Consider the following 15,203-nt stretch of genomic DNA (forward strand, 5'->3'; position numbering starts at 1 on the left):
AATATAGATGCATTTAGCGCCAAACCACACCATGAATTGCTACATGCAGGTGGTCCCTATGAGGATTTTTTAATTGCAGTGATAAGTCTTCTTTTATCCCTTGACAGCTATACGCATATATGCGGCAGGTGGCCCTTAATGGCCATTCACTGCAGCACAGTGGCTAAATGGTTAGCCCTTCTGCCTGGCAATACTAGGGGTCATTTGTTTGAATCCCAACCACCTGCCTGGAGTTTGCATGTTCTCCCTGTGCCTGTGTGGGTTTCCTCCAGGTACTCCGGTTTCCTCCCACACTCCAAAGACATGCTGGTGGGTTAAATGGTTCCTGTCTAAATTGTCCATAATATGTGTATGTGAGGTAGGGACTTTACATTGTACGCCCCTTGAGAGTCAGGGACTGATGTGAAAGTACAATATATATGCAAAGCGCTGCGTAACTTGACGGCCCTATATAAGTACCTGTAATAAAAAATAGGCAGTATGCGTCGGGGTGTGGTCCACTGGCGTCCCCAGAACCATTAGCAAGCTACTGTGGACAGCTCGCGGTCAAGCGCCAACAATCTGGAGTCGGTAGGACGGGATCCCAATGACATCAGCCCATTTGAAGCATCGATGCCTTCTGGCGTAAAAAAGGGGTTAAATGGCAAATATTCATATAAAAATAATAATATTAGGTGAAAATAAAAGCGTTTATGTTTTAACATTCCCACTAATAATATAGTTAGTATAATTTTATGACATCATAGCAGCAATATAAATAATAACAACGCAAACAACAACACTCTATACATTACAACTGTTACTAGCACAATAAAAGGATCAGCAATACTGAAATGTTTCCATTATCGCTCAAAATATAATAAACTCCATGTGATGACATCATGACAATATTAATAATAATTCCCTCCAATGCTGGGAACCTGTTTACTCACATCAGCTTCTCCTGCATTCCAAGGCACTTCCGGTCTGTGCGTTCCAAGCATTCAGTTGTGAGTTTCAGAGGCCGGAAGAGGACCCGCTGTCCAATCGCAGCCAGAAAGAGGCGCCCGGAAGAGGCTTGAAACGCAGAGCCGGCCCGGGTGGTGGACCGCAGAACCCGGAAGTGATGTGAGAGTGGGTATTTTTAACTAAGAAGCTGTTTAGAAAACGTCCTCCAGCCAGGTAGGAGTGTGACAGGCCGGAGGTATTACACCTCAGGGACCGAGCTGCCTTCATACAAACAGCCTTGGTCCTGCCAGGCATGTTTATTATGTATTTTAGCCTTTGAGGTTTTGTTTTTATTATATCATTGTTATTTAGAGGGTTTTATGTTGTTATTGTTATAATTTACTATTTAGTCTTTTTTGAAGGGCTCTTCTTTTGTGGTGCGTCATACCGTCTGTTATTACTGTTACATCAAGGGGGTGGTGACTACGCGGGGACACCGGCACAGCATGGACCCCAACCGGAGACGTATGACTGACAGCGTCCTCAATCTCACCCTGGAGATCCTGTACCTGCTGACCGGAGAGGTGAGGAGGATTCTGGGAGGTCACATGACATCACTCTTATCTCTATTAATAAAAACAGACCTGACTAGAGAGGTGAGGAGGATTCTGGGAGGTCACATGACATCACTCATCTCTATTGAAAAAACACAGACCTGACCGGAGAAGTGAGGAGGAATCTGGGAGGTCACATGACATCACTCTTATCTCTGGTAATAAAACACAGACCTGACCGGAGAGGTGAGGAGGATCCTGGGAGGTCGCATGACACCCCTCTCATCTTTATTAATAAAACACAGACCTGACCATAGGGGTGAGGAGGATTCTGAGAGGTCACATGACATCACTCTTATCTCTATTAATAAAGCACGAACCTGATCAGAGAGGTGAGGAGGATTATGGGAAGTCACATGACGTCACTCTCATCTCTATTAATAAAGCACGGACCTGACCGGAGAGGTGAGGAGGATTCTGGGAGGTCACATGACATCACTCTCATCTCTATTAATAAAACACAGACCTGACCAGAGAGGTGAGGAGGATTCTGGGAGGTCACATGAGATCTTCAGATATCCAAATGCCATATTTTATCGGTGTATCATCAAAGGTTTTGCCGTCTCTATAACTGGGAAGGGAACACCTCAACTGTGTCTGACATTTTCACCTCATTTCTTAGGACTATACAGTTGTGAAGAAGACATCCGGCCAGCCGGTGGTTCCCTCCGAGCAGACACAAGGGTCAGGCGAATGGAGCAGGAGCCAGAGTCCTGTCACCGCTCAATCGGTTCTTTCACCATCCCATGGAGAAAACAACGACAGGAAGGTCTTAGAACTTGCCAACAGGATCATTCACTTCCTAACAGGAGAGGTGAGCGGTGCCGGGAATTCTGGGACATTTTCCAGTAACAGACAAGGGATGTGTCTGGATGGTGACTGTATCATTGTGTGTGTCAGGTTCCTATAAGGTGTCACCACTGGTCTCTCTCTCTCGTTCAGGTCTGGCAGTATTTAATGGGACACAAAGACCTGGTCAAAGGTGTCGTGATGGAGAATTGCAGTACAGACGCCTCCGAAGGTAAGAGGAGGCCCAATGGCCATGATATTGGAGGATTATGTCTTTAAAAGCAGAAAAATTATTATTATACAGGATTCATATTGTGCCAACAGTTTACAGTTACCATACCAATCAAAACAAGAGGGTTAGGAGAGCCCTGGTTTTTAAACCGTTTGAGATGATTTGTTGGAGAAATTAAAATGTTTTTAGTTTTTTTTGGGTGGGATAGACTTCTCTGAAGAGTTTTCAGGGATCGCCTAAAGGAGATAGCCAAGGCAGGTTGGTGTAGGGAGTTCCAGAGGATGGGAGATGTTCTGGAGACATCTTGGAGGTGATGAGGGAGCTAGAGAGCTGGAGGTCTTTGGAGGAGCACAGAGGACAGTTTGGGTGATATTGTTTGGGACACGATTGACCACGTAGATGGGGCAGAGTTGCGCATGGCTGTTGATTGGTGAGTTCCGTATGTGGTAAACCAGGGCTTGAAAAAGCCGCTCGCCCGCTCGCCAAATGCGAGGAGAAATTTCTCTGTGGCGAGCGGAGATGAAGAAGCATGGAGCGACTGCACATGTGCTCCAAGCCTCATTGTGAAGCAGAGTTCCGGTTTACAACTTCCGGTTCCCATGGCATCGCCATTACAGTGTTAGCGCCGCTGAGGGGACACATGCAGGAGAGGTCTGCTCTCCTACGCTGAGAGGAGACACCCTCTCCAATGCCGCGGGGGATGCAAGGCCCGCTCTCAACCTCCTTGGGGGACACGAGGCCCGCTCTACACCTCCTTGGGGGACACAAGGCCCGCTCTCCACCGCCTTGAGGGACACAAGGCCCGCTCTCCACCGCCTTGAGGGACACAAGGCCCGCTCTCCACCGCCTTGAGGGACACGAGGCCCGCTCTTCACCGCCTTGGGGGACACGAGGCCCGCTCTCCACCGCCTTGGGGGACACGAGGCCCGCACTCCACCGCCTTGGGGGACACGAGGCCCGCACTCCACCGCCTTGGGGGACACGAGGTCCACCGCCTTGGGGGACACGAGTAAGGTTTGTGCCTGGCTAGTAGGTCTGGACTCTAAATTTTAACCCCTGTGGAAAACTATGACTTATGAGATGAAAAACAAAGTTAAGAAGAAAAAAAAAAAAGGTTTTAAACTGTAAAAAATTAAGGATACACCCAAGCTCAGAAATTCCCCCCCACCACCCCATCCCCCCCAAAAAAAAAAGATTTTTGAGGCTTCCCACCTCAACATATACACATGTATAAACGTAAACGCGTGCAACGGGGGTGCCTGCCTACATATGAAAACATTGATTGCGACACACATGTTACATATCGCTGCACAGGTCGGAGTGAGAGTAATAATTCTAGCACCAGATCTCCTCTGTAACTCCAAACTGATGACCCGTAAGAGCTTTAACCACTTCCCATCCGGCCTATGTACATAAACGGCCGGACGAGAGCAGTACAGGAGCGGGTGGCCGTTTATAAACGGCCTTCGCATTCACTGCCTGTGCACGCTCCCTGGGAGCTGTGTCCGATCGCTGTACAAAACCTCTGTGAAGTCCCGATTGATGTGATCACTGATTGGCCAATCATTGATCACATGAAGAGTAGTAAGCAAGATGTCACTTCTGACATCATTGCTTTTTACTTGTGAAATATGTGAATGATCACAGAGATCACATGGTACAGGGCTATTCACAACAGCCTTGTACCATGTGACAAGCTGTGACCAATCACAGTTCACACAGTATTTCTCAATGGCTGCAGGAATGAGAGAAGGAGAAATTATTGCTTTTACAGCCTTTATGGGTGTAAAAGCAATCTGTAAAAAAAAAAAAAAATCTTCATCACCCCCCACAAGTAGTACAGTGTCACCATGGTGACACTGTACTGCTAGGGTGACAGTATGTTAAAAAAAAAACAAATAATATAAAAATGTAAAGAAAAATTTAGAAAAATTATAATTTTTGGTTATAAACTAATTTGGGTTATTTTTTTTTTTACTAAAAAGATAGCTGAATAAATTTTGGCCAATATTTATGAAGAAAGATTATACATTTGCAAAATTTTATAAGAAAAACACTTTTTTTTCAAAATGTTTGGACTTTTTCATTTATATAGCAAAAAAAAAAAAACCCAGCGGTGAATAAATACCACCAAAATAAAGCTTTATCTGTCTCAAAAAAATGCTGAAAAAAACATATGGGTACAGTGTTGCATGACCGCACAATTGTCATTCAAAGTGTGATAGCGCTGAAAGCTGAAAATTGGCCTGGACAGGAAGGGGGTGAAAGTGTCCGGACTGGAAGGGGGTGAAAGTGTCCGGACTGGAAGGGGGTGAAAGTGTCCGGACTGGAAGGGGGGGGAGTGTCTGGACTGGAAGAGGGTGAAAGTGTCCGGACTGGAAGGAGATGAAAGTGTCCGGAATGGAAGGGGGGGCAAGTGTCCTGACTGGAAGGGGGGGAAAGTGTGCGGACTGGAAGTGGTTAAAAGTGTCACTTATGGAAAATATAGGGTACTGAAGTTTGTCGCCATTTCACAGGCGCATGCAAATTTAAGGTGACATGTTTGGTATCTATTTACTCGGTACAACCTTTTCTTTTATATTGCAACCCCCAAAAATTGGGTAATTTATTGCGTTTGTGTGCCCTAAAGTTAACTTTAGTGCATTTTTTACTGAAATTTTGCATTTCCTAGACTTTCACAATAATATTGCGTGACATAAAAAAATTGCAACTAGCGCTATTTAGGGATGCACCGATATATCATCACCGATATATGAAATGTATCAGCCGAAAATGGTGTTATCAGTATTTTGCCGATCTGAATAAATGTGTCAAGAATGGGTGCTGAAAATATGCGATTTCTGCCACGATTTTATCGTGTTTAGGGTGCATTTTTCATAGGTCATGGGACTCAAAAAATGCATCAAACACGCAAAACATGTCTGCTGCATTTTCAATGCATTTGAGGTCTGGTTCGCACCAATGCAGTTTGCGTTTGTCCGTTTTGCAGTGTGGTTTGCGTTTTTTTTTTTAGGGGGGTTTAATGCGTTTTTTGGTGTGTTTTTTTTGTTTTTTTGTTTTTACTCTCCAAATATTCACCAAAAATCTGACAAGCAGGATTTTTAACACTGCAAGGGAAGTGCAACAGACCAGTGTGAATTCAAAGGGATGACTTTTTCTTGAGGTTTCTTGCAACCTTTTTTTTTTTTCTTTTTTTTTTTTTTTAATTGCAAAAATGCTGTAAAAACTGCTCAGTGTGAAAGCAGCCTATTGGCCGAAAGGTGCTGGAAATTCATATTCATTCAAATTCATGTTATTATTAAAAAGTCGAATATAATACAATTTTATATATATAAAATTGTATTAAATATATAGTTTTTGAAATATAATATATTTAAAAAACTATATATTTAATTTTTATTTATATATATATATATATAATATTTATTAAAACTATATTTTTTAAATAACTGTCTGTTTCGGTATTCGGCCAAATACATCCTGAATTTTTGTTTTCGGTCCAGAATTTTCATTTTGGTGCACCTCTACCGCTATTTTAGTCTCTAGATTGTCTGCTTTTAAACATATATACTGTTTTTGGGATTTATGCAATCCTTAGGCCTAAAATTATTATTTTTTTTACACGTGCATAAACGGCTCCGGCAGAGAAATGGTTTTACATGTCTATTTTATTTTTCTTTGTTAGAAACAAATAATACCGCCACTTGGGAAGAACTAGGTCCAAGCTCTACTATTTCCACACCGTCAGATCACACAGACAATTCTTTTGTGCAAATTAAAAATGAGCCAGGTCCACTTGATGAAGACTGCCTCGCAAACTCTGACCCCTCCAGGCCTCTGGGACATATACAGTATGCAGCTGCTCATATCAAGCTGGAAACGGTCTCCTGCGACGAAGGCCACCTCACCTACACTGAAATTTACTCCTCCAGCAATAGTGCGGAAAATGCTTCGGCCTTCATCAAGGAGGAGTACACCTTGAGTGAAGAAGGTGAAATGCCTTTTTATGAACCCTCCTATAACGAGCTAGAGTCTATTCCAGACAGTCTTGCGGAGACCTCCAACACCCAAATCATCGATCGAAACGCTGAATGTCTCGGAGCCCCTCCAGATTTTGAAAATCCTTTGCCACTTGTGGAAACAAAATTGAGTTGCGCACCTTTGACACCAGCGAAAAATCAAATCCCTGATTCGGACGGTGGGATCTGTTTTTCCAATACCTCAAATGTTACTCCTCTCCAAGAAGGTCATGTGCGCTCAAAACCGTTTGCCTGCTCCAAATGCAGCAGATGTTTCAGTACCCAGGTAAGTCTTTTTCGGCACAAAAGGATTCACACCGGTCTGGGGAAAAAAGGAGTCTGTAGTGCAGAGGCCAGCTCAGAATTTGTAGGTACGGATTCTGCTGGTGGTCTGTGCTATGACAAGAGCCCTGTATGGACGGGAGGTGGGCAAGAATTAGGAACAAGCACCAACAATGGGAGTTCTCAAGGGTCCAACCATCAGACAAACTCTTTGGACAATTTGGAACAGAAAAGTCCCGTAGAGGATGGAGGTGGCAAAAAAATAAGGACTAGCCTCAAAAGTACAACTTCTGTGAGCTCGCATCATCACACCGGTTCTTTTAACACCTTAGGCCCCGTTGACCCTTGGAAGTTTAAGAAGGCCTCCTGTTTTGAATGTGGGGAGGTTTTTCCTTTTAGGTCTCAGCTGGTTCTACACCAAAGGGACCACCTCAGTAAGTCACAATTCTCTTGTTCCGAATGTGGGAAATGTTTTACCAGCAACTCCCATCTTATAGTGCACCAGCGAGTCCACACAGGAGAGAAGCCATTCGGCTGCTCTGTTTGCCCCAAGCGCTTTGCCACCAAGTCAACGCTGGTCATACACCAAAGGGTCCACACCAGAGAGAAGCCATATTCATGTACGGAGTGTTGGAAATGTTTCCCTTGTAACTCCCAGCTGGTCATCCATCAAAGGACTCATACGGGGGAGAAGCCTTATTCTTGTTTGGAGTGTGGGAAAGGTTTCATCAGTAACTCTGACCTTCTTAGGCATCGGAGGGTCCACACAGGAGAGCGACCCTTTAAGTGTGTAGAATGTGCTAAGTGCTTCTCACAGAAGTCCCACCTTCGAGAACATCAGAAAACGCACAGGAGATAAACTGCGCTCCCTTTATTTGTAGTAAAAGATACTTTACCTGTTTGATCTTCTCTTTTTTTTGTACATTCAGGGTAATATTCTCAATCTTTGCAAAGTAGGGCCAGCCTACTGAAAAACCGATAGTTGACTCTTTGGTAGGTGCCTGTAAGCTGACTGACCCATCACCTTCTGTAGGAAATAGCCAATGCTGCTCACCTGCCACAGTCATTACAAGATTACTAAGGCCTTGTTAAGTAGAATCTTTGTTCGTTGTGGAAAATGTCATCAGCTGATTGTGTTGGCAGGTGGGGGCTCGTCCGGGACAATCATTGAGGAGATCCTTCAGACAGGTCATTCAGCCACAAGCATCCACCTCTAACTGGATGAGCACTTTTTTTGTAGGGCTCATTGCTCCAAACGTGAACCTGTCAGAACCTGAAAGGAGAAGAGTGCTAAATGTTGACATTGCCATTTTGTTTTTTTTAATTATGGAAATTTAACATATTTTTGTGTGACATTTAAGACATGAAGAACTAGGAAGCTGGGTTTGGGACCAGTCACAGTCATGGCCAAAAATATTGGCCCCCCTGCATTTCTGTCATAATGCACCACTTCGCCCAGAAATTTGTTGCGTTTATGAATGTTTAGGTATTCTCATGTTTATTTCTTTTGTTTGTATTGGTATGACACAAAAGAGTGGAGAAACAAAAAGTCGAATCTGACACATTCCACACAAAACCCCAAAAATGGACTGGACAAAGTTATTAGCACCTTCTCAAAATGGTAAGAAATAATCACATTCCAGGTTTGTGGTGCTCCTCTAATTTTTAATTAAACTCACCTGTATCAATTAACAGTTGTTAATGTTCCTGTGTCCACTGTGCGCAACATTGTCAAGAAGTTTACAGCCCATGGCCTTGTAGCTAATTAGAGAAAAATGTATCAAATATTGCAAGAAAGGATTTTTCGAATGGTGGATAAAGAACCTTAATTAGCTTCCAGAAAAATTCAAGCCGACCTTCAGGCGCAGGGTACATCAGTGTCAGCTCATACTATTCGTCGCCATCTGAATGAAAAGGGACGCTATGGTAGGAGACCCAGGAGGACCCAACTGCTGACATAGAAATATGGGAGGAGAACCAGGAGGACCCCAGTGCTGACATAGAAATATGGGAGAAGACCAAGGAGGTCCCCACTGCTGACACAGAAATATGGTGGGAGACCCAGGAGGACCCCACTGCTGACATAGAAATATGGTAGGAGACCCAGGAGGACCCCACTGCTGACACAGAAATATGGTAGGAGACCCAGGAGGACCCCACTGCTGACACAGAAACATAAAAAAGCTAAATTGGAGTTTGCCAAAACTTGCCTGAGGAAGCCAAAATCCTTTTGGGAGAATGTGCTGTGGAGGGACGAAACAAAATGGCAGCTTTTTGGTAAAGCCCACCATTCTACTGTTCTCAGAAAAATAAATGAGGCCTTTAAAGAAAATAATCCAGTGAGGGGGTCACTGATGTTTTGGGGTCCCTTTTCTGCTTCAGGCACAGGATGGGTTGGCCGTGGGCATTGCATTATGAAATCTGAAGACTACCAAAGAATTCTGGGGTGCAATGTAGGTCCCGGATGTCAGAAAGTTGGGTCTCCGTCAGAGGTCATGGGTCTTCCAGCAGGACAATGACCCAAAGCACTCATCAAAGAGCCTCCAGAAATGGTGTCAGACAAAGTGCCGGAGAGGACTGAACTGGCCAGCAATGATTCCAGATCTCCATCCCATAGAGCTCCTGTGGAGAGATCTCAGAACAGCAGTTGGGAAAAGGAACCCTTCCAATCTGAGAGACCTGGAGCAGTTGGTGAAAGAAGAGTGGTCCAAAATTCCAGTAGAGAAGTGGAAGAAACTCATTGATGGTTACAGGAAGCCATTGATTTCAGTTATTTTTTCCAAGCGGTGTGCTACCAATGAGGGTGCCAATCATTTTGTCCAGTCCATTTTTGGAGTTTTGCGTGGAATGTGTCAGATTTGGATTTTTGTTTCTCCACTTTTTTGTGTCATTCCAATACAAACGAGAATTCCAAAACATTTGTAATTGCAGCAATTTTCTGGGTGAAGTGGTGCGTTATCGGATAGAAATGCAGGGGGGAAACCATATGTTTGGCCATGACTGTATGTGTAACTAACAGTGGTGTGCTCAGAAGCTGAAGAAAAGAGTTTGAAAAAGTAATGGTTGGTTCTGCCTCCAGTTCTGTCTCTACAATTATAAATCCATTCTTCGTGCTCCTCAGACCACCAGTGCCAGTGGCACCTAACTATCCCAAGTCCTCTTACTTCGCTGCACTGCGTTTACTTCAGAGGTGCTTTGTGAGGCCACAAGGAAAGCTCGTAGTGGTTGGTCACATTTAATTGGACTTGTCCTGTAACATTGAAGAGGTTTCGTTGCTTATCCAAGTTACTTCTTCAGTTCCATTGAATGTTGAGAAGATACCCCAGCATTTCTATCCACACACAGATAGTACAGACACCTTAACCATTTGCCGCTGTTGGGACGTTCCTGTACATCCTCGGGTATCAGTGGTTATAACGGGGTCAAGGCTGCAGTCATGACTCCGGTGTCTTTGTTTTCAGCTGGTGATGCTCTACAACACCTGTGTCAAACACAAGACCTGCGGGCTGAATCCGAACCATCAGGCCCTTGCACCTCTCCTGCAGCTAGGGCATCCCCCTTGTTTCTACCCCCACCTTGTATCGACAGTTGGCATCTGAGAGGACAGAACTCCTCTGCCAGATCCTGTGCTTCTATGCTCAACCGTGGAGAGGCTCGTCACTGCCACCCCCGTCTCAGCAGTTGGCAGCAGAGAGGAGGACAGAACTCCTCTGCCAGATCCTGATGCTTGTCTGTTCAACCGTGGAGAGGCTCATCTCTGCCACCCCCGTCTCAGCAGTCGGCAGCAGAGAGGAGGACAGAACTCCTCTGCCAGATCCTGTGCTCTCTGTTTAGCCACGCAGAGGCTCATCTCTGCCACCCCCGTCTCAGCAGTCGGCAGCAGAGAGGAGGACAGAACTCCTCTGCCAGATCCTGTGCTCTCTGTTTAGCCACGCAGAGGCTCATCTCTGCCACCCCTGTCTCAGCAGTCGGCAGCAGAGAGGAGGGCAGAACTCCTCTGCCAGATCCTGTGCTCTCTGTTCAGCCACAGAGAGGCTCGCCTCTGCCACTCCCATATCAGCAATCAGCAGCAGAGAGGAGGACAGAACTGCCAGATCCTGTGCTTCTCTGTTCTACCACGGAGAGGCTTGTCTCTGCCACCCCAATCTCAGCAGTCAGCAGCAGAGAGGAGGACAGAACTCCTCTACCAGATCCTGTGCTTTTCTGTTTGGCCACAGAGAGGCTCATCTCTGCCACCCCTGTCTCAGCAGTTGGCAGCAGAGAGGAGGACAGAACTCCTCTGCCAGATCCTGTGCTTCTCTGTTCAGCCGTGGAGATGCTCATCTCTGCCACCCCCATCTCAGCAGTTGGCAGCAGAGAGGAGAACAGAACTCCTCTGCCAGAGCCTGTGCTTCTCTGTTTGGCCACAGAGAGGCTCGTCTCTGCCACCCCATCTCAGCAGTCGGCAGCAGAGAGGAGGACAGAACTCCCCTGCCAGATCCTGTGCTTCTCTGTTCAGCCGTGGAGATGCTCGTCTCTGCCACCCCCATCTCAGCAGTCGGCAGAGAGGAGGACAGAACTCCTCTGCCAGATCCTGTGCTTTTCTGTTTGGCCACAGAGAGGCTCGTCTCGGCCACCCCCGTCTCAGCAGTCGGAAGCAGAGAGGAGCCTCCTTCCACCAGCTTCAACGGGGAGCCTGGGACTGATGCTGGACCTTCTGTTGGCTTACCATAGAGATGACCAAGGACCGGAACTTCCCTGGTCAGTTCATGGTCTGATGTAAACAAGCCATTACCGCAAGTGAAAGCACCTGATTGAACTGATCTCGGTTTGATCGGGTGCTTTTAAGGGCAGAGGAGAGATCTTAGTAGTCTCAGTAAAAGAAGACCTGTCACTGCCCATGCTAACACAAGGGATGTTGTTCATCCCTTGTGATAGCAATAAAGTTGATTTAAAAAAATCTACACAGCGTTTATCAAAATCACTGCCACTGAAACTACTCCGGTTGCCCTTGTAACAGAAGGAAGTCGCCCCGATCCCTTAAAGCAGGGGTGTCAAACTGGCGGCCCTCCAGCTGCTGCAAAACTACAAGTCCCATCATGCCCCTAGCTTTGGGAGTACTGCTTGTAACTGTCAATCTTGCAATGCCTCATGGGACTTCTAGTTTGGTAACAGCTGGAGGGCCGCCAGTTTGGCACCCGTGCCTTAAAGCATCGCCTATAGAGATTGTTAAGTACCTAATGATTTGTCACCATTCCACGGGTGTGTACATTTTTAAAGTGTGATATGTTAGGTATCTATTTACTTGGTGTAACATCATCTTTTATATTTTACCAAACAATTGGATATTATACTGTGTTTTTGTGCATTAAATTCATTAAAATGTATTTTCTTTTTAAAAAAAACTTGCATTTGAAAAACCACTGCGCAAATACTGTGTGACATAAACTGCATCACCCTCCATTTTATTCTCTAGGGCAGTGGTCTCCAAACTGCGGCCCTTTGCTTGCTTTTATGTGGCCCTTGGGGCACTATTTTATCCACTAATATCAACAGTGGGGCATAATTCCCTCCACTGACACCAATGAAGGGGTACAGTTCCTCCTAATGACACCGATAACGGGGCACAATTTCTACCTATGACACCAACAATGGGGCCCAATGACACCAATGATGAGGCACAATTCCTCCCAATGACACCAAGGATGGGATATAATTCCTCACAATGACACGAATTATAGAGTACAATTTCTACCAATGACACAAATGATAGGGTACAATTTCTACCAATGACACCAACAATGGGGTCCAATGACGGGGCACAATTTCTATCAATGTCTGAAACCTACTCCTTTTGTCTACATGGCTGTCCAAATCCATTCCCCTCCCCCCCTACTTCCTGCCTACATCACTTCTTGTCTTGAGCTTCAGTCCAACAAGTTCATTAGCCTATGACAAGGGAAAATCTAGCTTGGTAAGCAAAAATGCTATGCTATAAAAATCACCAGAACAACAATTGCAACACACAGGTCAAGGCTCATCAATTTTTCTTCATGTTAAGGAGAAGGGATGTTCTTTTGAGGACATTGAGGTGCACATTTTGGACAGAGGTCAACTGGTTCACAAAAAGCATGAAAGAGGCCTCCACTTCAGACTGAACAACCATGAAGAAGGGTGGAGGCCTTCAACAGCAACTGTCTTCCACATATAATTCCATTTTAACATCTCTACCCCGGTGTTTGGGAAATTCACAATTTCAGCGATGTAAATGGAAAGATTAGCACCTATGCAGACTTCTAGAAATCAAGGATGGGATTATACAAACACAACAGACTGGCTCCATAACCCTCACACCTCCCATTCTATTCTTGGACAATTGACATTTGCCTTAATGCATTGCATGGTGCTTGTTTTAAGGTGTGAATATTAACGCTGGGGTATCTTTGGTCATTAGAAACAAAGAAGTGGTTTGGAGAAGCTAGGAAATATTGTCAACAGAACAAGTCCAGCCGATGGTGACAACCACTCCTGGACCTGAATAAATGGGAACCTACACAGTTACCACAAAGAAAGGGTTGGCGTGTCTCATTATAAGCATTGTCATTGGATATAAATGACTTAATTTGGGTTCACCGCTGTCTCATTTACGTGGGAACGTTTGGAGAGGAAAGGCTGCAAATGTTTACATATGCCAGAAAATAAATATAATAAATGCTGTTTTTCATTTTTCTATACAACGTGACCGCGTTTGATTCCTGTGGTTCTTGCCATCCTCTCGTCATTTAATGACATTTCTTTTTTTAGATCCATTTATGTAGAAGGTTGCTTCAAGAAATTGAAAGAAACTGTGTGCTGATAGGCATCATTTAGATAAACTCATAAAGTGGACCGGTCCTTAAAATATTATTCCTCTGTCCTTTGTCTAGTCACCACAATTATAAACCTCCAAAGCAAAGCCTCAAGATCGAAAAATGGTTAGTAATCAGGGAGTCCCCAATCAGAGATCCAATAGTAAGTTAACACTGACCTCCCTCTTACACTAGATAGTTGGCCAAATAAATCTAGTAGGGGGGCAACCATTAAGAGGTCCTGAGGGAATAGGAGGAACAGTCCCTTTGTACATATTGGTGAATAGGTTCCTCAGAATTAGGAAAGTTCAAAGCATCAGAGTAAGGTTGATGGCACTTATGCTGCAGACATTGGAATGGATGTCCTTAGGAGACCTGGGAGTGTGGAGAGGCCCTTCCTGACTTGTTTCACCGGTACAACCGGTTGCCACAGAGGTAGGCTTAGGTTTGGCTAAGGACATGCCACAAACAATCTGTTTCCTCCTCTGGACTACATCTGGTCTGGCGTTCCATTTGGACCTCTTAATGGTTGCCCTCTACAAGATTTATTTGGCCAACTATCACTAGATAGTTGGCCAAATAAATTTTGTAGGGGGGCAACCATTAAGAGGTCCAAGCGGAACGCCAGACCAGATGTAGTCCAGAGGAGGAAACAGATTGTGTTGAACAAATTGCATATGAATGGTGGTATCTTCGCCTCCTTCTGGTGCCCAGCAATTGGGAAGCACCATCCAGGGGACGGTTCAAGTGAGAAATAATAACCTCCCTCATACATTTATAAAGTCTGGCCCATATAACAACCAAGTGGCATGTCCTTAGGGAACAGGAGGAATAGTCCCTTTGTACATATTGGTGAATAGGCTCCTCAGAATTAGGAAAGTTCAAAGCATCAGAGTAACGTTGATGGTACTTATGCTGCAGACATCAGAATGGGTGTCCTTAGGAGACCTGGGAGTGTGGAGAGGCCCTTCCTGACTTGTTTCACCGGTACAACCGGTTGCCACAGAGGTAGGCTTAGGTTTGGCTAAGGACATGCCACAAACAATCTGTTTCCTCCTCTGGACTACATCTGGTCTGGTGTTCCGTTTGGACCTCTTAATGGTTTCCCTCTACAAGATTTATTTGGCCAACTATCACTAGATAGTTGGCCAAATAAATCTTATAGAGGGCAACCATTAAGAGGTCCAAACGGACCTCTGCACTTATATGAGGGAGGTCAGTGTTAACTACAGTCTTCACAGGATATACGCCTGGACTACACGCTACTATCTCTACATGCGGCCTAAACCATCTTCAACGTATTGCGTTCCTTTTCCTGAGGGGCCTAAGGTAATGACACGCGGAACATCCCTTTGATGAGGGCTTTTCATTAATACTGAAATTCTGCATGCTGAGCATTTACGGTCCATATGGGAGAATTTGATGTCTATATTGTCTATATTATTGGTACCCACCAACAAAGGGGGCATATTGTGAGACCTGTGGAGTGTGGTGTTTTTGTTTTGTTATGCTT

At 44.9% G+C, this 15,203-nt stretch overlaps 2 protein-coding genes across 3 annotated transcripts in view; one reads left to right on the top strand and one right to left on the bottom strand.

The window, feature by feature from the left end:
• Window positions 1–969, bottom strand: part of LOC149453523 (uncharacterized) — a 31,455-nt gene extending 30,486 nt beyond the window's left edge. The window contains exons 1-2 of the mRNA XM_089688656.1: window positions 933–969; window positions 460–619 (exon numbers count right to left, since the gene is read on the bottom strand). The gene's annotated coding sequence lies outside the window, so the exon portion shown is untranslated. The remainder of the gene's footprint in view (window positions 1–459; window positions 620–932) is intronic.
• A 127-nt stretch (window positions 970–1,096) lies between these two features.
• LOC149453524 (uncharacterized) lies at window positions 1,097–13,584 on the top strand. Of its 2 annotated transcripts, none has more exons than XM_089688403.1 (5): window positions 1,097–1,161; window positions 1,350–1,511; window positions 2,164–2,355; window positions 2,484–2,562; window positions 6,248–13,584. In XM_089688403.1, exons 2-5 carry the CDS (start codon window positions 1,434–1,436, stop codon window positions 7,720–7,722), a joined length of 1,824 nt encoding a protein of 607 aa, XP_089544529.1. In that variant the 5' UTR covers window positions 1,097–1,161; window positions 1,350–1,433; the 3' UTR covers window positions 7,723–13,584. The 2 variants fall into 2 exon arrangements, with proteins under 2 accessions (XP_089544529.1, XP_089544530.1); XM_089688404.1 differs by having other exon boundaries at window positions 1,098–1,161; window positions 1,401–1,511.
• The last annotated feature ends 1,619 nt before the right edge of the window (window positions 13,585–15,203 follow it).

Source organism: Staurois parvus, unplaced genomic scaffold (assembly GCF_062004578.1).
Source record: "Staurois parvus isolate SC_StPar_1 unplaced genomic scaffold, SC_StPar_1.0 ptg000449l, whole genome shotgun sequence".
NCBI lineage: Eukaryota > Metazoa > Chordata > Amphibia > Anura > Ranidae > Staurois > Staurois parvus.